Source organism: Clytia hemisphaerica, unplaced genomic scaffold, assembly GCF_902728285.1.
Source record: "Clytia hemisphaerica strain Z4C2 unplaced genomic scaffold, Clytia hemisphaerica genome assembly, whole genome shotgun sequence".
Taxonomy (NCBI): domain Eukaryota; kingdom Metazoa; phylum Cnidaria; class Hydrozoa; order Leptothecata; family Clytiidae; genus Clytia; species Clytia hemisphaerica.
Genome location: NW_027103638.1, coordinates 1,019,368 through 1,043,528, shown reverse-complemented (window position 1 = coordinate 1,043,528; position 24,161 = coordinate 1,019,368). Strand labels below are relative to the sequence as shown.

Here is a 24,161-nt window from a genome sequence, read left to right as displayed (position 1 = left end):
CTGAAAAACACCAAAAAATCATATTTTCAATTTTTTTTTTCACTTTGTTTAAAGAAAAATTACAAAAATTATTTTTTTTCTTAAATTTCTCAATTTTTGGCTAAACTCCTCAAAATGCTGAAAAACACCAAAAAATCATATTTTCAATTTTTTTTTTCACTTTGTTTAAAGAAAAATTACAAAAATTATTTTTTTTCTTAAATTTCTCAATTTTTGGCCTAAACTCACTCAAAAATGCTGAAAAACACCAAAAAATCATATTTTCAATTTTTTTTTTCACTTTGTTTAACCCTTTAAGTGCCGATGTCGTATATATACGACATGGGCTATATAGGAGGGCGAAGCCCTCCTGTAATGCCCAGTTTGAGTTAGAAATCGTTATTTTTGGTCGAACTCGTAGGAATTAGATTGTCCTTTATGGTCAAGCAAAAAGAATTTCAAAAATGAGTCTTTCCAGCGAGATTTTAAGCAAAAAAGTCAAAAAAGTGCAAAAAATTGACAAAAATTCACTTTTTTGAGATTCTGACCGTTTTTTGACTATTTTTGGTCAACGAGTGATCCAAGAACCTCCAAATTTGGCCCTGTTTTACTTTATTCTGTCTTCTAGTGAATTGATTTGAAGTTTTACCACTGGGCACCTTTCCATCAGTTCAGTCAGGTCCGCCACGCCCTTCCTCAATCGGGCGGCGCCGAAGGCGCCCAAAAGAAAGAGGAGACTCTAAGCTATCCAACGAGCTATATACGAGCTTCTAATTCTTTCTAGATCAGGAGATATAAGCCCTTAAAGTTTGAACTAGCGATTTTTAAAAAAAAACTTAGAAAAAAAGACCCTGGCACTCAAAGGGTTAAGTAAAGTCCTAAATTTTAGTGCAAATTTATTTTCTATGAAGCATTGACATGAAATGTGTAGCCTTAAGTCCAACACATCTAAACCTTTAAAGTCAATTATCTCAAAATAGAAAAAATGAACTTATGGCTGTCTTGAATTGACACGGCGAAATACTTCTTGGATTGGCCTGAAACATTTGTCCTTTGACTTATTAGTCATTTAGCAGACTAAAAAGTGCCATAAAAGTTACATTTTATTCAAAGTTTGAAGTTTTACTTTACGGATTTTCTATTTTGTCAAGAATTTTTCGCGAGCATAAACTTTCGCGAAGATGATCCTTCCTAGAATTTTTTCGCGAAAAGGGCCAAAAATCGCGAAGGTTTGTATTCGCCTAAAATAGTAGCGCTTCTTTGATACCATTAAACATTCAAAAAGTAGTGGCAATTTTGTTTGAAAATATTCCATGGATAAGGGCTTTCCAAATTTTCATTGTGACTTAATTTCGCCAAGCAATTAGATATACCAGTTTCTACTCGTAAAACTCTTAAAGCCAAAACAGGGAAGAAATTTACGCGGGAACAAAATTTCGAGTGAATTTTTCGAAAAAAATGGGTGCCATCCACGAAATTCCGCAAAATTAAGTCTCAATGGAAATTTGGAAGGGCCTCATCCGCGAAATATTTCTAAACAAAAATCAAAATATGTCAAATAAATACTATTTGAATGGTTACTTGCATCAAATAGGCTTAGATAATTTCAACAACCAACATGCATGATTTGACAGTTAAAGTCACAAAATCGTGAAAATATTGCCACCCAATAGTACAACGCGGATAGGTTTAACCGCGAAATTTAATCCCCGCGAAAGTTTATCCCATTAAACTGGTTAGTTCCCGCCGAAATCGAAAAAATTATCAATGGCCAAAATAAGTTCTCGCCAAAATTGAACATTTTCAGGACTTTTGCCGCTCGTCAAAATTAGTTCCCGCCAAATTAAGATCAAGTCCATTGCCGCTAGGCTAGTTCGATCAGAAGAAAAATGATAAGAGCTATAAAGGAAATCACAATATTTTGACGTTCTATTAGATATTGTTTTATTTGTATCAGATCAATCTACAATCAGATAAGAAATTCTTAAAAACATCGTCCGGCATTATGGAGGGCACAAAAAAACAAAATTCGTTTTGTGACGTCATTCGATATTACTTTATATTTCATAATTCGCGAAAAGGACATTTAAAAGTGTTTTTTTCGAAAATAAAACTTTCGGAAAAGAATTTTAAGATGCTTTAAAATATGTCTTCCGAACTAAAATTCTGAATTCATTTGCAAACGTAAAAAGTGGTAGTGGATGAAATTTTGACCAGCATTCTGGGAGTCCATCATTGTACATCTTTCTATAAAAAGTTTATTAAGTGTGTTTTAGTACAGCTTCTTGAACGCCTTTCCAATAAGTCTCAAGCCAGAAAAAGAAATAAAGTACTTTGACCGTCCATCCATAAAGAATTACTCTCGGGTACCTAATAGCCGCCCCCCCCGCTTATTAATTTTTGGGAAAATGTTTTTGAAAGTTCCCTCTTTCGTCCTAATTCTGCTGTATTAGCCTTCTTTTCATTTTCCAAACAAGACATACTTATTACTCTTAGGTTCAATAAACGCCCCCCCCCCGCTTGTTAATTTTTCGAAATTTTCCACCCTCCCCCACCGTTTATTAATCTCCAAGAATATTTTCAGCTGTCAAAGAGAAGGCCCCTTATTTTGCTCTAAATAACCTGATTTTTAGCCTATTTTTACCTTATTTTTGGGTTCAGAAGTTAAATTTCCAACCCCCCGGCAATTAGGTCCCCCCCCCCCCCGTATATTAAAATCTAGAAGATTTCCAACCCCCCGTTTATTTGACCTAAGCGTACAACACCCCCCCCCCCCCGCTTATTAAGTTTTGAGATTCTTCCAACGCCCCGCTTATTCCAACCCCCCCCAGCTATTAGGTACCCGAGAGTATATCTCATTACTCAATAACAACCAGTAGTTTGATCTTCGAGAAATATTCTGAGACAATAAAGGTCAATTTCCTTCCAATTGGGTTTAGAATTTATCTCCATATTGAATTCACAAATATGTCGTTTGATTTTTTCGCCATGCATGTATATGTACTATTTCAACCGTTTCTAACGGTCTACACACACCAAGATGATTACCCAGAGTCATAAGAAAGACATGTTGTTAATATTCATGTAGCCAATTTCTTGGCCACTCCAGATGTTTGATCATTGTCTTTCTCGATACCAACGTAACGTAAAGAATCTGTTGGACCGTATCTGGTGAAAAGAAAAAGAAAGAATGAATGAGAAATTCTTACAGACGACTTGAATTTCTTAAGCTAGGCTAAAAAAACTTTTCTTGAAATCTGTGTTACTTTGCCCTATAAGAAAGAGAAAGGTCTGTCTACTTTTGGTCTAAATTCTAAGGTACTCCAGTTTTGATCTCAATACACAAATTCCCCATCAAATTCATGTAAAAAAAGTCACGAGACAAGGTTGACTAAAACTCTGATTGGCTGGGACCGGCAAAGATTACCTCATACTCTGGACAAAATAATATGTTTATTGCGCGCGCAGCGCGTATCTCGTTTGGTAAAATGTGCGCGCGATATACTAAAATGCCCTATATGGCTAAACTTTTTTGTTTCGTGCATTGCTACATGACTCTCGTGTTTCCTCAGATCGCTCCGTTTTCGCACTAAATCCTCATATTGCAGCAAAAGAACTCCTATGATTGGTTTGTTTTCCCCGTTTTCCCGCGCGTTTATTTATTTGGACCGGTTGCTATTGCCTACCAACAAAAAACTTTCTCTTCTTGCGTCTTGCCTTGCCAGCACATCAACTTGCTGTGGTGGATTGGATTGGAATGACATTGATTTGGATCCTCAATTTTCTTCTGCTGGTTCAACAACAAGAGAGTAATCTACACGTTCTACATGATGATTAAACTGCTGTTGTTGCCAAACTATATCCTACCAACTAGGAGGGAGGTACCACCTTCGTACAACAACTGTTGCTTGCCTTCTCAATTTTTCTTTGGTTTTTGACAAGAAATGGTTAATTATGAAGTCTGTTTTGTTTCCCTGTTGGTTGGTTGAAAAAAAACAGCAGGATGGACACAATAAATATTTGTCAACTTTTAGAACAAACTACTGCAATTTGCCTGTATAAGTGTATATTATACTTAAATTGTGGTGACAAGGCAAGTGACTGAATATTTGTGAATAAACCTGAAAAAGAAACACTGACTGTCAGCATCAAAGAAGAATCGTTTTGGTGGTTTGTTTCCAAGTTATCCAAGTGAGTAATTAATTGTATAAAATTTGAACCTGGAGCAAAATTGAGTGATTGATGATTGAATTTTTCTTGGTGCATCTTCTTACAACAATAATGGCACTCATCTGGGAAGTGAAACCTCTTTGTGAGGGAAATTCTATAGCGGCCATTTCCAAATTTTGAAGCACCCTAAACGAGCGTACATCACGCTCATGGGACATGACCAACAAAGAACGTTAACTTCTGAAAAAGTTAGCTAATCCCATTGAAAAATGTGGGATATATTTTTTTCGTGAATTATGGACTTTCCTTTGTATGCGTTCAAAATGTGGAATACTTTTGCAATGAATTTGGAGATTTTCTTCAACGTGCAATTAAAACGTGGAAAACTTTTGTCGTGAATTATTAACTTTTTTACTGCGCATGCGTTTAAAATGGGGAAAACTTTTTTCGTGAACTATGAACTTTTCCTCGTTGTTACTAAAAGAGGTAACGAGTGGTAACGAGTGGTAACGATGTGGTAACGAGGTGGTAACGAGGTGGTAACGATGTGGTAACGAGGTAACGAGTGGTAACCAGTTGAAAACGGTGGCCCTAAGTCTCCAAATTTGAATTTCTCGATGGCTCTTGAGGTTCTGCAGCAGGACCTGTCAGATCTGGGGAATGTGCATTAGGAATTGGAGATTTAGGGGAATGTAATGGTGAAGTTGATGGATCTGGTGAATGTGATGGTAAAACTGGTTGTTTGGGTGAATGAAATGGTGGAATTGATGGTTCTGGTGAATATGAATCAAAGATTGATGGTTCTGGAGGTTCTGCATCAGGAGTTGGTGATTCTGGTGAATGTGCATCAGGAGTTGGTGGTTATGGTGAATGTTATGGTGGAGTTGATGATTCTGGTGAATATAATGCTGGTGTTGATGGTTCTGGTGAATGTGCAGCAGGAGTTGGTGGTTCTGGTGAATATGATAGTGGAGTTGATGGACCTGGTGAATTTGATGGTGGCATTGATGGTTCTGGTTAATGTGCTGCAGGATTTGATGGTTCTGGTGAATGTGATGGTTAAGTTGATGGTTCTGGTGAATTTGATGGTGGCATTGATGGTTGTGATGATCAAATTCACCAGAACCATCAATGCCAACAACTCACTCCTGCTGAACATTCACCAGAAGCATTAACTACTGCTACACATTCACCAGAACTACCAACTACTGCAGCATTGCATTCACCAGAACCACCAAAACCATCAACTCCACCATTGAATGCACCAAAACCAAATCCCCCAGAAGCATCAAAGCCTGATGCAAATTCACCAAAACCATCAACTCCACCATTGCATTCACCAAAACAACCAACTCTACCATCGCATTCACCACAAGCATCAACTCCTGTTGCTCATTCACCAAAACCATCAACTCCACCATTGTATTCACCAAAACAACCAACTTTACCATCACATTCACCAGAATAACCAACTACTGCTGTACATTCACCACAAGCATCAACTCCTGATGCACATTCACCAAAACTATCAACTCCACCATTGCATTCATCAAAACAACCAACTTTACCATCACATTCACCAGAACCATCAACTCCTGCTGCACATTCACCTGAAACACCTGCTGCATATTCACCAGAATCACTACTTCCTGCTGTACATTCACCAGAAGCACCAACTCCACCATTGCATTCACCAGAACCACCAACTCCTGCTGCACATTCACCAGAACGACCAACTCCTGCTGTACATTCACTAGAACCACCAACTCCACCATTGCATTCACCAGAATTACCAACTCCACCATTGCATTCACCAGAATTACCAACTCCCGCTGCATATTCTCCAGAATCAACAACTCCTGCTGCACATTCACCAGAATCAAAAACTCCTGCTGCACATTCACCAGAACCACCAACTCCTGATGCATGTTCACCAGAACCACTAACTCCTGCTGCACATTCACCAGAATCAACAACTCCTGGTGCACATTCACCAGAACCACCAACTCCTGCTGCACATTCACCAGAAGCATCAACTCCTGCTGCACATTCACCAGAACCACCAACTTCTGCTGTACATTCACCAGAACCACTAACTCCCAGTGGCGTTGTGGCAGGGGGGGCAATGGCCCCCTTTGCGGAGCTTTTTTGAAGGGGCGCCGAAGAGCAAGGGGCGCCAAAGGAGATTTTTTTAAACGCCCCAATCTTAAAAACCCTACTTTATGCGCCTTAAATTGCGCCCCAGGATCAATTTTACTGGGATAGTTTTAAAATACTTGCAATTTTTTTCGCTTCGCTCGCAATACAGTTTAATTGGGAACTTTTTTGCAATCTAGCTAATTTACAATAGTCCGGCGGCGAAAAGGGCTTTTTTGCATCAACCCTTACAAGTAGTAAATATGGGTTTTTATTTTATTTTCTCATTATATGGTCCCTTGGGACCCCAAAACCAGGGTCATTTTAGCCTGGGGGTCCTTAGAAAGTCGATTTTTGAAGTTCTCATTTGGCTAAAACTTATTGTGCCATCAGATAGAGCTTGAAGAGTAGATCTCCAATATGGGGTCATTTGTCTCATTTAGTGGACTTAGTCCCCCGGAATTGGCCGATACGTCTTCAAAAATGCAATATTTTGTGCTGACGTCAGCATTTTTGAGAAAATTTTCAGCGAAAGATACCAGTTTCAACAGATGCGTCTCGAAGAGTTCTATCGATTAGAGGGGTCATTTATAGGGTTTCCTAGGCTAGATCATGAGATATTTGAGTTTGAAATTTTACTGACTCAGCGTTTTTCAACGTTTTTTGCCCTTTTCTGCTTTGCCAGCTTGGCAAAAACCGGTTTTGGGGTCCCAAGGGACCATATAATAAGAAAATAAAATAAAAACCCATATTTACTAATTGTAAGGGTGATCCTGGATCGCCACCGGACTACAAGTGTTTTTGTGTACAATATAGCATTATTAAATGAAAGACCAATTTGCTGACAACAATATTGAAATCATAAAACACCAATTTTTCGCTCGCTTCGCTCGCATTACACATTGTTTCTTTAAGTTTCTTTTCACTCTAGGCTAGCAAGTGTCAAATTTGTCCATTTTTATTTAGTAATTTAGGGTAACATACAGTTAATTTTCCAAATTTTCTAGTCGGCCCCAACCATATGGTGGGGCCTTTTTTTTCTTTTCCCATTCATCAAAGATATATCTACTATTCTCCACTAAATATTTCCATCCTCATTATGCCTAGGCAAATGAATTAGTAAAAGTTTAAAAACTGTTGGGTGGGGGCACCACTTTGGGAAATTGGGGGGTGCGCCATTAAAAAAAAAATGGCTTTTGCCCCTCCAGAAAGATTTTCCCACAACGCCACTGACTCCTGATGTACATTCACCAGAACCACCAACTCCTGCTGTACATTAACCAGAAGCATCAACTCCTGATGCACATTCAGCAAAATCACCAACTCCACCATTGGATTCATCAGATCCATTAACACCAGCATTATATTCACGAGAATCATCAAATCCACCATAACATTCACCAAAACCACCAACCCCTGATGCAGAACCTCCAGAACCATCAATCTTTGATTCACATTCACCAGAACCATCAATTCCAAGATTTCATTCACCCAAACAACCAGCTTTACCATCACATTCACCAGATCCATCAACTCAAACAACCAGCTTTACCATCACATTCACCAGATCCATCAACTCCACCATAACATTCGCCTAAATCTCCAATTCCTACTGCACATTCGCCTGATCTACCAGGTCCTGCTGCAGAACCTCAAGAGCCATCAGCATCTGTTGCAAAAACACCAGAATCGAGAAATTCAAATTTGGAGACTTAGGGCCACCGTTTTCAACTGGTTACCACTTGTTACCTCGTTACCACATCGTTACCACTCGTTACCACATCGTTACCACTCGTTACCACTCGTTACCTCTTTTAGTAACAACGACTTTTCCTTCGCATGCGTTTAAAATGGGGAAAACTTTTGTCGCAAACTATGAACTTTTCCTTCGCATGTATTTAAAATGGGGAAAACTTTTGTCGTGAACTATGAACTTTTCCTTCGCATACGTTTGTAATGGGGAAAACTTTTGTCATGAATTTGACGATTTCTTTCAACGTACGTTTAAAACTTGGAAAACTTTGTGAGCCCTTTTACGCTCTTTCAAACGTTCACACACCTGTAATCAAAGAAGAGTTCTTCACCAGCAGCAATGTTTTGTTTGGCGAAAATTCCGATGCGATGATCCCCGTTCACCATCATCACTATGGAAACAAGAAATGTTGTGAAATCAAACTTAATGTTGATGTAATTGTTATTATATTGCGTCGTCGAGCTTAGAGGTAATTCAGAAGAATGATCATCAAAGACTGTGCTGATTAGGCCTTTCCAATTTATATCCCATAGGGGGGGGGGGTGGTCAAGCATATGGGGCTCTTTCGCCATTTTTCATGGGGTACCCACACATTTTTAATAATTCCCATTGACTTAAAAAGATTGTCCACTCCCCTGAATTGACACTAAAAGATATCCAAATGATCATACTGACACAAAGTAAGTTACCTTTAGCATAACAATTCGGATTAATGGAATGATTCGCAAAACGAATTTTGTTTCCCTTGCGAGTTGCGTCAACGACGTATTCTAAATTTGGAAAGGAGGAGAGAGGAATCAAAAATGAAATAAATGCACTGCAGAAAGTACGCACAAGCTCGACGTATATTCTAGATATTCTGAAAAAAAAGTTAGGGGAAAAAAGATCAATATATATCCAGCTCTTCGTAATATAACTATCAAGTTAAAATAATCGATCAATTACATACTATTAGAAGGTTGCCCGGCAAAGAGAGTCGTATGGGTATGTTTGCGACAAAATAATTATTGAATTATTAAATATTCAAATTATGAGACGACATACCATGATTTAAGTTGAATAAGAAACTACACATTGTTTTATCGTACACTTTTCCACGTCGTTCAGCTTCGTCTTGTGAAATTAACTGAAAAAAGCAAAAAATCGTTGTTATGAAGTTTATAAAAGGTTCTGCCTCTTAAGCAAAGGTTTACCTATAGTACAGAGAAATACTCTTTCTTATATGCACTATGGTTTACCCAGCAATACCCTCTGATTATCAGCCTTAAACTAGCATCGAATTCCTATGATTTCATACCATTTCATTTGTGCCTCTGAAAAGAGCAGTGGCATGCAACTCAGAGTAGTGTACATTTTTTCATTGCGATTAAAGATATCATTTAATTTGTATATAACATGCATATAACTCTATCTCATCGAGAACTCTGCAATATTAATCGCAAATTATAGTGAAGTTTATGGTATCATCATATGCAAGTATCTCTCTCCTCTCTATGAAATTGCTCTAAATGACATGTAACAAAATAGTTATTTTCGTAAAAATATAAAATAGTCTTCTTTTTACCTCACCGCAATATTCACTGACGAACGTATTTTTGGGAATGGCAATTTTTGAAAAGATACCCCAACCAGCGACGTCAGATGGTGCCAATAGCATATGCTAAAAGAAAGTAGTATTGTAATTACAAATTTCGAAAGTCCATTCTCTTTAAGTGTGCACTCTTTTTTTTACGGAAACCATGTCCACGCAACAAGACTAATTTCCTTGTAAGTGGTTTCCACAGGCTAATAAAAAAGCACTTTAGAAAAATTTGTACTCGCTTGATGGCTAGCTCTAAGTGCAACAGATTTTTCGTTTGAAGTGATCTTTAAAGATAAAATTCAATAAAAAAACGCTGTAGAATGTATTAATGTCGATGACAATTCTTTTGCTTACTAACAACCCACCTGTCTCCAGCCTCGCTGCATACCAATATTTTTACACGTTGAATTCTGAAGCTCCACACTGAAGTTATCTAAATATGCAAAAATGTGGTAGTAATTCACAAAAACAATAAGAACAAAATTGAAAAGAAATTACAACTGAGCCGTTACATTAATTGATATTAAATAACATAGGCCATTTCACAGTAAATAGGAACCATGGGTAATCAGGACCACCGCGCTCTGATAACGACTTTCTGATGGTCTGAAATTTTGGATGTTTTTGCGTCTAACCAACGGGAAGCTACAATGGATACCCAATCAGTCCTGAGAACCCATGATTCATTTCGACCGTGTCAAGGTTTAACGCTGGAACCGTATAAAACGAATCATTAAAACAAAATAGCACACGTTACGTCGGTGGATTGTCCTATTTGACCATAGAATGTCTTCTTTTTAAAATCACAAAATATAGACCATCAATTTTGAACGCTTCGACGAATGTTGAATATACCGATTCGGCAAAATCCAGTTCAGTACCAGCTTCAACCAAATCTCAAGCAAGCTGTCCCTTGCTTTTGCCAGATCAGCAAACATAAACTCGGTTATGTAAATAAACAGCTTCATATGTTACGTATATATTGGCATTAATCTATCTGCTTGATCTAGTGTGACCATAGAATTATAGATTAAACTTACCAGCACCACACGATTTACAGATGTCAGGGTCACACTCTCTAACAGCAAGGTGACATGGACAAGCTTTTGTCAAACATTGGGCTTTACAACGACATCCTGGAAATCTGTTCTGGCCTGAGATGGATAATTAATATAATTATAGGCTCGAACAACAAACTAACGTTTTAAAAAGAGCAACAAATTCTCATTTCGATTCTCATATTTCGATTTTCATACTTAGGCGAGACCAATTCGATTAGTTGCTTTACGGGCCCGACCGACCCCGAAATTCCAAAAATCGAAATAAAAATTCTACTTTAATTAATTTTCATTTTTCGCCGACCAACCGACCCTCTCTATTGGGTAGTTTGGCCCGTAAAAACAAATTAAATTGACCTCGCCTTAACTCTAAAGTTTAGACAGCCAGCTTTATTTCCTTACTATTCTAATTTTTATAAAAAAATCGTCAAAAATTGGCAAGCAAAAGTATTGTTTGGGATGCATTAAAAAGACTTTAACTCACAATTAGAATAGACAGGGCAGAAAGTCAGCTTTCTAAACTAGAGCGAGAGTTTATTCTAATCAGTTAAATATTTAATTTCAAGAATTATCCCATCTTGATGAAAGAGATAGTAGGTTACTTACAGGTCATACTGCACTGGCAATACTTTTCACAAAAATTATGAGTTGCAATACAGATGCACGATTCGTTACACGGTTGCCCAGGGTGATCGCAAGGTGTGAAGTTGTACAAGTATGAGGACGCATTCTCTGTTATAAAAAGAAAGGTTATTCGTTACATTCATATTGGAGGTGATCAGCATTCTCCATTTTTTCTTAAAAATCCTTGTAATGACTGTAAAGTTAATTGTGCAGTGCAGAAACTACCTTATTACACTTGTATATAACTACTAAATTTATTAACGCTAATTGGTTACCCTCGCATTGATTACAACCCCCGCTTAACAAAATTCGAGCCAAGGTTATTATAGCCAGTACTTTCCCAAAAACCAAATTTTTTCTTTGTTTTATTTGTTAAATCGCGATAAAAAAGCTGTTTTCGTCTAACAGGCTAAGGTTATTATTGAAAACCGGACCTTTCGCGTTAAAAGATTGTCGCACTCATTTTCCCCGCGTTGAATACTTGAATAGTGACATAACTTTAAAAGGGGGAAGGTAGTTTCATTCTACAAAGACTGATTTTGATTTATTATGTTCCTTAAAATGTTCTTTGTGTTTTAGATATAAGGAAATTCATGCTGAGCTGTGCACCTTAAAATATCCTTTTTGCCGAAAGATTAACTCTAGGAGTACCTTTTTTCATTTGAACCTTTTTGCAATGATTTGCCCAAGATCTGAAAAAAAAAATAATCAGAATATTTAAAATTACTACCGAACGTGTTAACCAGAATAGTTCAACTTCAGTATCTTATGCGCCGGTCCTTGACCAAATTCTAAAATCAATAAGTAGACTAGGATTTGGGTCTTCCTTAGGCTATGTCATATCTTCCTTATAGTTTCGAGCTTAAAACTTCTACTCTTCAAGAGTAATGCCTAAAAGCATTGGAGTTGTTTATTATGTAGACTAGGTCTCCCCTCGCTTCAGTGCTCACCCAAAAGAAAAATTAAAAAAGCGTTTAGGGAACAGACAGACAGAAAGACAGACAGACAGAAAGAAAGACGGATTGACATTCTCAGATTCTAGCTTAAATGAACTTAAATGTGAATTTACAACTTTTAAACTACTGTAAGAATTTTGTCAATAATTACTAGCTTACGCTAACTGGGATTCGATTGTAAAACAAAACACACTAACCTGACAGTTTGCTTCTTTTTTTTCTTCTTGGGTGGAGTACTTTCGCTGTCCAAGTTGTCCACTTCACCGTCTGGTTCCTCTTGACTGTGTTTGTATACCTATACGATGAGAAGACCATAGAAATATTTTACCATTTTTGGTGGACTTTTCAACTTCATTCTAAGGTTAAAAAAGCTTAAAAGCAGTCCAGGCTAACCCATGTTTAAATTTCTAGCAACTTGTATTTTGGCTCGATCCTACGTCCTGTTGTATATTTATTCAAATAAAAGTTGAGAAATAAAATATGGCTTTTGGTAGACTTTTTAACTTCATTGTAAGGTAAAAAAACAGTGAGTCCGGGAAGAAACATGTTTGAATTTCTAGCATCTAATATTTTGCATCGATCCCCCGTCCAATTATACATTAATTTCAATCTAAGTTGAGGAATAAGCAGATAGATACTTTTATGGACCTACCTGGTTATGCATTTAACACATATATAATTGATATCTACGTGAGCGTGACCATTAAACAATCATTCAGAACACAAATAATGACGATCTATTAAAATTACACGCTTTTTCTTTAAAGAATGGTGTAAATCCATTTCATCATAGGTATTCTTAACTTTTTTGAAAAAATCATACTAAAAAATTCTTACTTCACATTCTTAGGTTAGGATCCTAATTCATACTAGATTTAACATTTAGTACATACCTCTCAAGCATAAAAGGAGTTGAATAATTGAAAATGCTCTTAAAATGACATTCTTAGCTTTAGTAGCAAAATTCCATGATGGTGATATTCTTAGCATATTCTTAGTTTTTTGGTCATTTTCATCATGGACATTCTTATATAGTGTATTCTTATAAAAAAAGAGCGTGTAGTCGTTTGTTTCTTATAAAAAAACATTTAGAAACAAAAATTTTATGCTCTTGAAATATTCTTTCATATCAAGACATTGTGAGCAATCTACTAAAAAAATTCAGTAATTTTAAGAACATTGATGTATGGTTATTAATTAATAGTGATTCTTATAGATAAAGATGCCTTTTTTGAGCTGAAAAATCTTTTTTTACAAAAATCTGCTTGAGCCATCTTTTACCTACTTTCATGCAAAAAGTCAGAAAAAAACAATGATTCCAATATTTCAAGTCCAAAAAACTTTTTTTAGCCGTTTTTTAGCTGAAATTTACCCCAAAAATTGTTTTCCAAAAATCGAGCTCCGTCACATTTGAGGGTTTATGCATCTTTGTGAAAAAAAATCATAAAGAATAAAAGAGCCAATCTCGAGAAAAGCTAATTCCTAAGTAATTGATAATGTGCTTGTAAAAAAATATTGAATTTGGCCAGTTTTTCTATAAAAACAAAAGCAAAATTTCATGTCTAAACACACATATTCTTTAAAAGTAAGCCCTCATGAGCAAAAAAAACATCTATCTCATAAAAAAACTGAGTAATTTGACTAAGAACATTGATGTATGCTCATTAATAGTGATTATTATAGATAAACATGCGTTTATTGAGCCAACAAAATTTTTTTGCAAAAATCTGCTTGAGCCATCTTTTACCTATGATGGTACCCTACTTTCATGCAAAAAATTAGAAAAAAATAATGATCCAATTTTTCAAAGTCTAAAAAACCCTTTTTTTAGCCGTTTCTTGGCCCAAATTTTGCCCAAAATTTTTTTTTTTGAAAATCGGGCTCCGTCACATTCGAGGATTTATAGTTATGCATCTTTGTACCAAAGATCAAAAGATTCCTATGATTCAATCCTGAGAAAAGTTGGCAACAGACGAACGAACGGACGGACGAACACAGATTAATTTATAGGACCTCCACCGGGGTAGGTCCAAAAAGCGAGTCCGGAGGACGAGTGAAAATTACGGAATTTTCTCTAGGTCTACTTTGGATTATTCTCGTATTTATGATATTTATGCATGACGTGATGTTTTCTATGGAAACACTGCTGGAAAAATCCGGGGTGTTTCCATATAAAGCATTACGTAATTATTACCTCTTGACATGTGTATCGATTCTCAAGCAATTTAGTGATGGTGCAGTAGTTTGATCCGAACGAACTGCGCAACACGCGGAATAATGATAGGTCACCAGGTAACCAATCAGCTTCTTGCACGTTGTCAGCGATGTAAGTGACAACAGGTGGCTAAATGAAAGGGAGAGTCATTACGTAAAGGGACAACTCTTACCTCAGAACAATAGCGAGTTTATGTATTTGCACTTTTGAGGACGGTAGAGTGACTGAAGCGATTTGGAATAGACCGCAGTTCTGACCCGCAAAATCGAGGACGGTAAAAGTACTGATTTACCGCCGTCCTCAGCTGGTTAGAATCTAGTCAAATTAGAACCTTACCGTCTCCGTCACAGAAAAAGACATATACATAAACTCGGTAATGGAAATTCAAGAACGGAAAATACAGTGTGGTGACTCATTTTTAGAAATTTTAAATCAACTTTGCAATCCCGAAGAGAAATAATTTTGGCAAGGATTTATTTCGACGAGGAATGTATTTGGTATCCTTATTTTCGGGTTGAAAAGGCTAAAAAGGAATTATGAAATAAATAACAGTAAAAGTGCTGATTAACCGCCCTCCTCAGCTGGTCAGGATCTAGTCAAATTAGGTCCTTACCGTCACCGTCACAGAGAAAACACAGATACATAAACTCGGTACTGAAGACAAGAAAGCATGCAATTCTTAGTTTATTGTTGATTCTAGTTTCTATATTGGAGTTCTCTAGTTTCTATATTGGAGTTCTCTAGTTTCTAAGGTGAATCTTCTTAGTTCCACAATGTTGACTTACAGCTGGTGAAGCAGGTGCTTTTTCTTCTTTCACCGACAGTGATTTATTCTTCTTGTTTTTCCTCTTATTACTGCTCGAAGTTGATGAAGAAGTGCCATTCGTCGTAGAGTTTGATTGTTGAGGTGTTTGTGAGTTCTCTTCTGTTGGTGTTTCGACTGGTGTTGGTGGTTGCTCTTCCTCTTTGATTGTCAGAGTTGGCGGAGCAGGAGGGATGCTTGAAGGATGTTTTTCCTGAAAAAGAAGACGGAACAATTTGTGAACAATTTCTCCTAAAAATTATGATATCATTATACCAGATACACTCTTTCTTTCATGAAAGTTGTAAAACTTTTATTCAGGTAATATTGTTAATATTTTGAGCCTGAAATGGCTCTTATTCTGTTCCTGTTTTCAGAAAAAAGGAGCGATGGCCAAGTGGTCAAAGGCGTCGGCGTTTTAAACCAGGTTCGCGGTTCGAATCCCCACTCCTTCCAATGTTCCGTTCAGTTTATAGATAGCCAAGCCGGCTGGACGTGCACCCCGTGAAAACAATCGAAAGACTGCCTAAAAGTGCTAGATTACTTGGCAATATTCAATTATAAAATCCCTTTGCACAAGCTGCTGCACACGGGAAGCTTTTTCGCGACATAGTGGCTATATCTATCTATAAGGTAATCAGTCCCTTAATTAACTCAAAATTCAGATATTCCAGGCGTAGGGTTGTCCTTATTTTTGTTACTTTTTTGTCTCGTTGTTCTTATGGCTGAAAATGATTCATATGGTGTGCTAATTTCTAATGGTTCTTATAAAAAAAGATGTACTTAAGCTCTTGTAACTGATCTCAATGCAATGCTACACCGTCCTGAAGAAAATATGTTTTAATGGTAGCCAAAAAAGTATGAATTTTTAAGGAAAAATCTCCCACAGCAAAGTTAATAGGAAGAAAAGTAAAGCCTATGATTCGATAGAATTAATTTTAAAAAAATTCTGAAAAATCAGACAGATTTTTTAAACTTTGAGATCCAAATGAAGGTTTTACCCCCCGGACACACCAAATTACCCCCGGACAGAGCAAATTTACACCCCGGACAACTTACTTCAGAAAAACTTGGTTTTTTTTGTGATCGACGTTGCAGAGTGTTCAAGAGAGCCAAGTAAAATATCAAAAATTGATATAAAAGAAAATTCATCCTACTAAATGCATGTAACACTGTTCACTGCATGGCTTTGTATCGTTCACATCGTATAAATTCTAGATAGAAAAGAAGAATCCATCAGTAAAGAGAAACTAATTACACGCTCTTTTTTTATAAGAATGGTGTAAATCTGTTTCATCATAGATATTCCTAACTTTTTTGGGAAAATCATCCTAAAATATTCTTACAGTACATTCTTAGGTTAGGATCCTAATTCATACTAGATTTAACATTTAGTGCATATGTCTTAAGCATAAAATGGCACTTTTGCAAAAGGATTGAGCCTTACTTGGGGATAATTGATCATTTATAATTGAAAATGCTCTTAAAATGGCATTCTTAGCTTCAGTAGCCAAATTCCATGATGGTGATATTCTTAGCAAAATCATATTCTTAGTTTTTTGGCCATTTTCATCATGGACATTCTTATATAGTGTATTCTTATAAAAAAAGCGTGTAACTTGGCTGCAGATTCAAAATCAAGAATTATTCCTCAATATGTATTACAAAAACACCCAATGGGACCCTAACCCACCCCACTGGAAAATTCGGCCAAAATTTCGCCCACAGTTGGAAAAATAGCCTACAATTTCAGTCCCATCGGTAAATCGACTTTCATTTCATCTCCATTTGAAATTCAATTAAAACAAGCTAGATGCTGAATGGACCTACCTGATGATGAAAGTAAGTTAGATAGTAATGCAAGGAGAAAAATGAAAAAAAATCAGTCAGAAAACATAGCGTTTAGCGAAAATGCATAACGCAAGAAATTCATCATTGATTGATGGTAGTGGGAGAGGGAAGGGTTGTAGGGAAAAACTAAATAGAAAGTTCTGGTCGAAAAATTCAGTTTAATTGACAATTGAATCATGCTTGATGGTGAGCATTGTTATCAATAATGTTTTTGTGTGAAAAACATAGAAATATAAGGAAAAAATCCAATGAAAATCTGCAAAAACGGCGATTTCCGGAATTTTAAAGCGGAAAAAATTTTTTCTCAAAAATCGAACTCGGCTATGTTTTGAGCATTGCGAATACGCATCTTTCTGCAAAAAATCAGAAAAAACTAAAAATAAAAATTCGAGAAAATGTCAAAAAACCGGTTTTTCCGGCATATTTCTGGCATTTTCGTCCGGAAAAAAATGTTTTTCGAAAATCGGGCTCCGTCACATTTTAGGTGTTGTCATATTGCGTCAGTGTGCAAAATTTCATAAAAAAATATAAAGTTCAGCTCGAGAAATTCAAGAAATACTGTCTTTCCGGCGAAAATAGGTTATTCCGGCGACTTTTAAAATAGTTCCGGCTTCAAAAATCAATTTTATTGAGAATTGAAACATGCTTGATGGTGGGCATTGCTATTAATGATGTTTTTGAATGAAAAAACAACCAAATATAAGGAAAAAGTCCAATGAAAATCTAGAAAAACGGCGATTTCCGGCATATTTCAGGCATTTTCCGCCGGAAAATTTTTTTTCTCAAAAATCGGACAGGGCCATGTTTTGGACATAATTAATACGCATCTTTGAGCAAAAAATCAGAAAAAACTAATGATAAAATCTCGAGAAAATGCCAAAAAACCAGTTTTTCCGGCATATTTCCGGCATTTTCGGCCGGAAATGAATTTTTTTCGAAAATCGGGCTTCGTCACAATTTAGGTATTGACATTTTGCATCAGTGTGCAAAATTTCATGAAAAAATATAAAGTACAGCTCAAGAAATTCAAGAAATACCGTTTTTCCGGCGAAAACCGGCTGTTCCGGCGATTTTTAGAAAGTTCCGGCTTCAAAAATCAGTTTTGTTGACAATTGAATCATGCTTGATCGTGGAAATTGCTATTAATAATGTTTTTGTGTGAAAAAACAACGAAATTTAAGGAAAAAGTCCGATGAAAATCTGCAAAAACAGCGATTTCCGGCATATTTCCGGCATTTTCGACCGAAAAAGATTTTTTCTCAAAAATCGGACTCGGCCAAGTTTTGGGCATTGCTAATACGCATCTTTGTGCACAAAATCAGAAAAAACTAATGATGAAATCTTGAGAAAATGCCAAAAAGCCGGTTTTTCCGGCATATTTCCGGCATTTTCGGCCGGAAATGATTTTTTTTCGAAAATCGGGCTCCGTCACATTTTGGCCATTGCCATTTTGCATCTTTGTGCAAAAAATCAGAAAAAACTAATGAGCCAATCTCGAGAAAAGCTGGTAACAGACGAACGGACGGACGGACGGACGGACGAACAGACAGAGGTTAATTCATAGGACCTCCACCGGGGCACCCGGAGGTAGGTCCAAAAATTGCACTACAAGACCATCTCCTCTATTTTCTAGCTTTGAACGATTGAATTTCTTTTTACCATTTGGATTTCGATAGAGATTTTTTTTCCCCTGTTAAAAAAAGTTCCAATTTCAATTTTAGACAGGAGAAAGTTACTCACCTTTCTCTTGACTTTGAACGGGCCAACTTTATTACCTAAAAATTATAAGTATTTTGAAGAGTTAGATTCCAATGAAACTAATAGCTCTTAGCATTGTAGCTTGTAAATTAAAATTGATGAGTAAGCAAACGATATCACTCTTGTCTTATTTACAAGCAAAACTGTTAAAGCAAAATGAATTGTTCCAAATTCTCTGATTGAATAAGATGACTTTGTATTTAAAGGCATAAGAAGTCTGAAACATGACGGAAAATATCAAATAATAATGGGCTTTTTCAGAAAAATTTTGAATATGGGGGGTGGAGGATATAACATTTTTTGGAAATTTACCCCCAGACTTTTGACCCCTCGGACAGCAGGTCTAGCTCCCTGGACAAGCATCAGTTGACTCGCTGGACATTCAAAATTACCCCTCAAACAGAGCAAAATTACCCTCAAACAGAGCTGAAATTACCCTCAAACAGAGCAAAAACCCCCAAACAGAGCAAGTTTACTACCCCCGCACATTATATCATCCACCCACCATGTACTAACATTTTCTGGAAGAGCCCAAAAGCCGCATTTCTCCGAACAATACATTAAAAGAACAAACAAATATATCAAAATACCATGTAGAAAGCAATCATATTTATAGCAACGTCTACAAAACAGAGTATGGAAAGAATGCATTGTTCTTTCTTTGGTGGTCGAAATAGCATCAGGTCTGTAAAATAAAATTTATGTTTTTGTTGAGAAAATTTAGTGAAATGGTCGATGGCTGAAATATTAGTCTCTGGTCGTTCCTTGTTGATTGTCGGAATGTAGTAGATATAAAGATTTTTCAGACTTCAATATTAAAAAAAAAAATCTGAAGTGAAAGTTTGTTTGTGTAGATGTTTTAAATGCTTATATAATCCTTGTCTTACATTTTATAAATCAATCTACAAAACAAAGATAATATCTGGATATACCATATTGCTTTTTGAAAAATAATTCAAGATCGTACCCATCAATATTTGGTGTGCACTCTTCTGGAGGTTCTACACTGGATTTTTCCTTCAATGACAAATATCTAACACAAAAAATAAAACACAACATTACATTTACAGCTTTTAACTCTATTGAGTTCTAAATACACTCTAGATAACTTGATGATGTTTTGGGATCTCAAGAAGGAACAGGGATGAGCTGGAGTTTTTACAAGATACTTCACTAATTGGTCATTTGAAGTGATAGAGATGACGCGTTCTTTAGAAAAAGTAATAAGATTCTTTTATTACATCTTAACGACCAACCAAATCAAATAAGAGCTTGTAAAAACTCCAGCTTGTCCCAAGCAACAGATGAGCAAGTTTTTGCATCTGCTTACAACAAGCGATCCCCACTAACACACAGCAATGTGATTTATTCTCATTTTACATTTTCAAAATTGAGCTGTATACCTTGGGAGGACAAATACCACCTGTGAATAAATATAACTAACCAGTGTACTTGCAACAATAATACCTTTGTTTAACTTCCTCAACTGTGACACCATGTTCCGAAAAATATTGAGCGATTGTTTCAAAAAGGACTGGATCCGGCTCCTTATTCTTAGCTGATGATGATATTGGCATGGGTTTCTTTTCTGAAAAAACGAAGAAAGTAAATATTCTCTCAAGCTGTCTTTACTCTTTTCAGAGAATGGGTTAAAAGCAATTCGAATAATTGTTATCTGATGGCAACAGAGCATACATCAGGTAACTGGTATTAAAGATATACCAATTAATCCAGATGTATGGCTTTCCTGCATTTTGAAATGTGCAGCTGGTTTTCAAAGGTGATCAAATTTGCCTTCAAAAACCAATGATGTTTTTTTAAATGAAATGTTTGACCAATGCACTATGGTAAAACAGGCCCGACTTCAGCCTCCCCACTCACTTTTAAGCAAATAAGATTTTTTTTCAAATTACGTGCAAATTTTATCTTATTTTTAGCCTTCAGCCTCCCCACTTTTATTGTTGTTTCACCAGGCTTGTAAAAACTTATCATAGTTACAACAAGAAACCAACCATCATCTTCATCCATGGAGGTGTTATCATCAGTAGTTGGCACATCCATTATTTCATCTTGATATGGAAGCATGTTTTGAAGCAACTCCAAAAACATCTCATCGTCCATTATGCCATCTAAAAGTCATGGAAAGTGTAATAACTTAAAAGAACTAGTCTCAGCAAGATGAAGTAAACATGTTCATTCTTTCTTACCTCATTTTCAGCACGTCAGATGAATTCTAAGGGCTATCTTGCCAATAATATGAAATAATTGTATCTTGGCAAGAACGATTTAATTAAAAATACGACTTACCAAAAGCACTAGAAGTGTGTACTTTTCCATCATAATTTTTGATGAGTTCTTCAATGAATTGACCATCTTTATCAATCACCTCTTCACCCATGTATGGGATGTTGTGTAGAACTGTTTCATCTTCAACCTGAGAAAGTGTTGTTTGGTTTATTACTGATTTGACTGCCAAGTCTTAAGTTATAATATACAGAGAAACTTTTCGAGGGTCTTCCTTTATGAACAAAACAAAGCAAAATTCTTTTGATGTACAGATATTACTCTGACAGAGGTTGAGCTTGGATTTCTATTTCAATTTCAGCAATGTTTAAAATCATAATTTTCAATAAAATTTTGTTGCAAAAAAAAAAAAAAAATAGCCTAAGAAATCGGACAACTTTTATATTTTATTCTGTTACTGGCTGCTTCGTGCCAAATATCTTCAGGTCATATTTCAAAGGGTTTTATAGAGTGTGCTTGAAGGTAAAAGATAACTCACAATGAAGTTTTGTTGCAGAGGAGCCCATGCAATCATGGTAGGGAGAGCAGGTGGTGAATACAGAGTCTGCAAGCTCACACACTGTGGTGGATAACTGAACCCACTATGAATGACAGCCTAGAAAGTAGAAGAGAATTTGGAATAGCTGAAGATAGAGTAAAAAATAAAGTATGGTAATTCACGAGGAGTAAATATTCACAACTTTACATGATAAAGCCAAAGAAACTATTTACCATATGGAACAGTAAGTTCTGAAAATTAATTTTCAATTTTAGCATATAGTAGGGGGAATTTTGTTCGATTTTTTGGAATCGCTTGACTGTTTTGTTAGAAGCACTTGTTATACATTTTTGGAAAGCTAAGGGGTAGGGGAATCGAAATTACTATGTTTCCAATTTTTTTTCGGACACTTTGGTGTGATTTTCGGACAAATATGACGGTCTCAGGCAAAAATCATAGGGTTAAAAATTAATGAAAATTTTAGCTCGAGAAAACAGACCTGTTGTATATTTTTGGAAAGCTCTCAAAAAATTAAGATTAGAGATATATTGCAAGTATAGGTGATTTCTGTACCTAACTCGAGATATTAACCCTTGAAAACCGTGTTTTCAGCCAGAAACAGCTATTTCACCCAGTTTTTGCACTTTTTAAAGCTCAATATCTCGAGTTAGGTACTGAAATCACCTATACTTGCAATATATCTCTAATCCTAATTTTTTGAGAGCTTTCCAAAAATATACAACAGGTCTCCGTTTTCTCGAGCTAAAATTTTCATTAATTTTTAACCCTATGATTTTTGCCTGAGACCGTCTTATTTGTCCGAAAATCACACCAAAGTGTCCGAAAAAAAATTGGAAACATAGTAATTTCGATTCCCCTACCCCTTAGCTTTCCAAAAATGTATAACAAGTGCTTCTAACAAAACAGTCGAGCGATTTTACAAAATTCCCTCTACTAATAAGCGTTAAGAAATTTCAAACATGTTTAGAAGAAATAGGAATTGCATATAGCATACTTTTAGTTAAATTACCTTTCTTGTTGTAGCTTCAGTGAGTGCAGCAATAGGAATGGTTGACAGCTCTCGCCTTTCCTCAAGTAAATCTTGTCTTTTCTGCAACAATTCAGCTGTTTTACCCCTATTTGTCTTGTAGTTGTTCTGAAATGTATGTAATATTAAATATATAAGCTACCAAAACATAAGATATTTATTGAACAAACAACTTTTACAATGTATCATGTATGATGCAGAAAAAACATCTGTCTACTCTAGGTTTGTTATTATCTAAAATTATCAATAATCAAAATAATGGTTGGTATCAACCAGACTGCTCTGAGATTGCAGAGTAAGTATAAATTTTCTGATATCACATGTTGTGCTTTTATATCCAAGTACCTAAAGGTCTGTAATGATTATCTTCCACAATATTCAAGATTATCTACATAAAAGTATGTTGACGATGTTAGTGACAAAATACAGATTTAGAATTAGATAACAGTGAAAAAAGAAGAACGCATGAAAGCAAAAAAGCGAGCAGCATACCTTGGCTTGTTCTGCTTTTTTCTGTCTTCGATGTCGACAGATCCTTGAATATTCAATACGAACACGTTTCTTCAAACTGTGAATGAGATTCACCCTATCAGTTTCTTCTTGCTCTTTAGGATCCATTATATATATTGCTGTTTTTTTTCTCAAAAAATTGGGAATATATATCTAGAAAAATTGAAGTAACACTTAAATTCTTGAGAAATGACTTTGCTTTCTCATGTACATCAACTTATCTTCCCAAGATTGCTGCATCATTTTGGTAAAAACTAAACTTCAATTTGAGTTCCCAATACCTATTTTATAAATACTGAATTTTCTCTATGCATCCCTGCTCTCGAACTAGTACTACCACGCTATAAAACTGCTGCACCAAATATATAAAAAACCTTTATGAGGTGCACCACAAAAACAGTGTTATTAGATTATATATATAGTATCGTTCACATGACTAATAAATTAAAACTTAAAAGATAAAAATTAAAAAATGAAAATTAGGTTCATTTTAAGCAAAACCAATAGTGACTTTCTTCTTCAAGACTGAGTCAATAACAAAAGTCCAATCCCACATAGTAGAAGTGAAATATTTTCAGTTTACTTAGACACTCATTTCAAGATTGAACATGTCATATTATTATTTATATCTGTCATTTGATACTGAGCAAGATATCTTTTGACCTTTATTTTTGTTAAAAAAATGCCTTCAAAAAGAAAAGAAAATATATAGACATCAAAGCATTTTACAGTTAATTGTAATTGCAATTGATGGCAAATTGGGGGGACTTTCATTTTCTACCTTTCCCAAATAATTTTTCCCTCCTTGAAAATAAAACTAGGTCACAGTGTGGATCTAAACCACACTGAAACGACCGCCTTCCATCACGCATTATGCTCGCAAAAGAGCGCGCGCACATATTAACGCCTACATGTCATCTCCAGTACAATTTAGATT

General features: G+C 35.9%; 1 protein-coding gene across 1 annotated transcript; it reads right to left on the bottom strand.

Moving 5' to 3' along the window:
• Window positions 1-2,858: 2,858 nt before the first annotated feature.
• On the bottom strand, window positions 2,859-23,373 carry LOC136802755 (histone-lysine N-methyltransferase EZH2-like). Its single transcript, XM_067059517.1, has 22 exons — window positions 23,207-23,373; window positions 22,697-22,822; window positions 21,667-21,783; window positions 21,192-21,318; window positions 20,897-21,013; window positions 20,352-20,472; window positions 19,852-19,917; window positions 19,475-19,569; window positions 18,867-18,901; window positions 16,433-16,489; window positions 15,259-15,489; window positions 14,453-14,602; window positions 12,456-12,553; window positions 11,954-11,994; window positions 11,285-11,410; window positions 10,661-10,774; window positions 9,986-10,053; window positions 9,603-9,698; window positions 9,083-9,164; window positions 8,728-8,808; window positions 8,345-8,429; window positions 2,859-3,147 (listed from the first exon to the last, which is right to left on the bottom strand). The coding sequence occupies exons 1-22, from the start codon at window positions 23,330-23,332 to the stop codon at window positions 3,060-3,062; spliced, it is 2,247 nt and encodes a 748-aa protein (XP_066915618.1). The 5' UTR covers window positions 23,333-23,373; the 3' UTR covers window positions 2,859-3,059.
• Between the last annotated feature and the right edge of the window lie 788 nt (window positions 23,374-24,161).

What these genes read in the sequence shown, in the direction of transcription:
- LOC136802755 (XM_067059517.1), bottom strand. Translation starts at nt 23,332, where the DNA reads ATGGATCCTAAAGAGCAAGAAGAAACTGATAGGGTGAATCTCATTCAC. An exon ending in GTTGAGGAAGTTAAACAAAG is followed by an intron (nt 19,918 to 20,351) that starts GTATTATTGTTG and finishes TTTTTGTGTTAG; the next exon opens with ATATTTGTCATTGAAGGAAA. An exon ending in GAACTCTTCTTTGATTACAG is followed by an intron (nt 3,148 to 8,344) that starts GTGTGTGAACGT and finishes TCTTTTCACCAG; the next exon opens with ATACGGTCCAACAGATTCTT.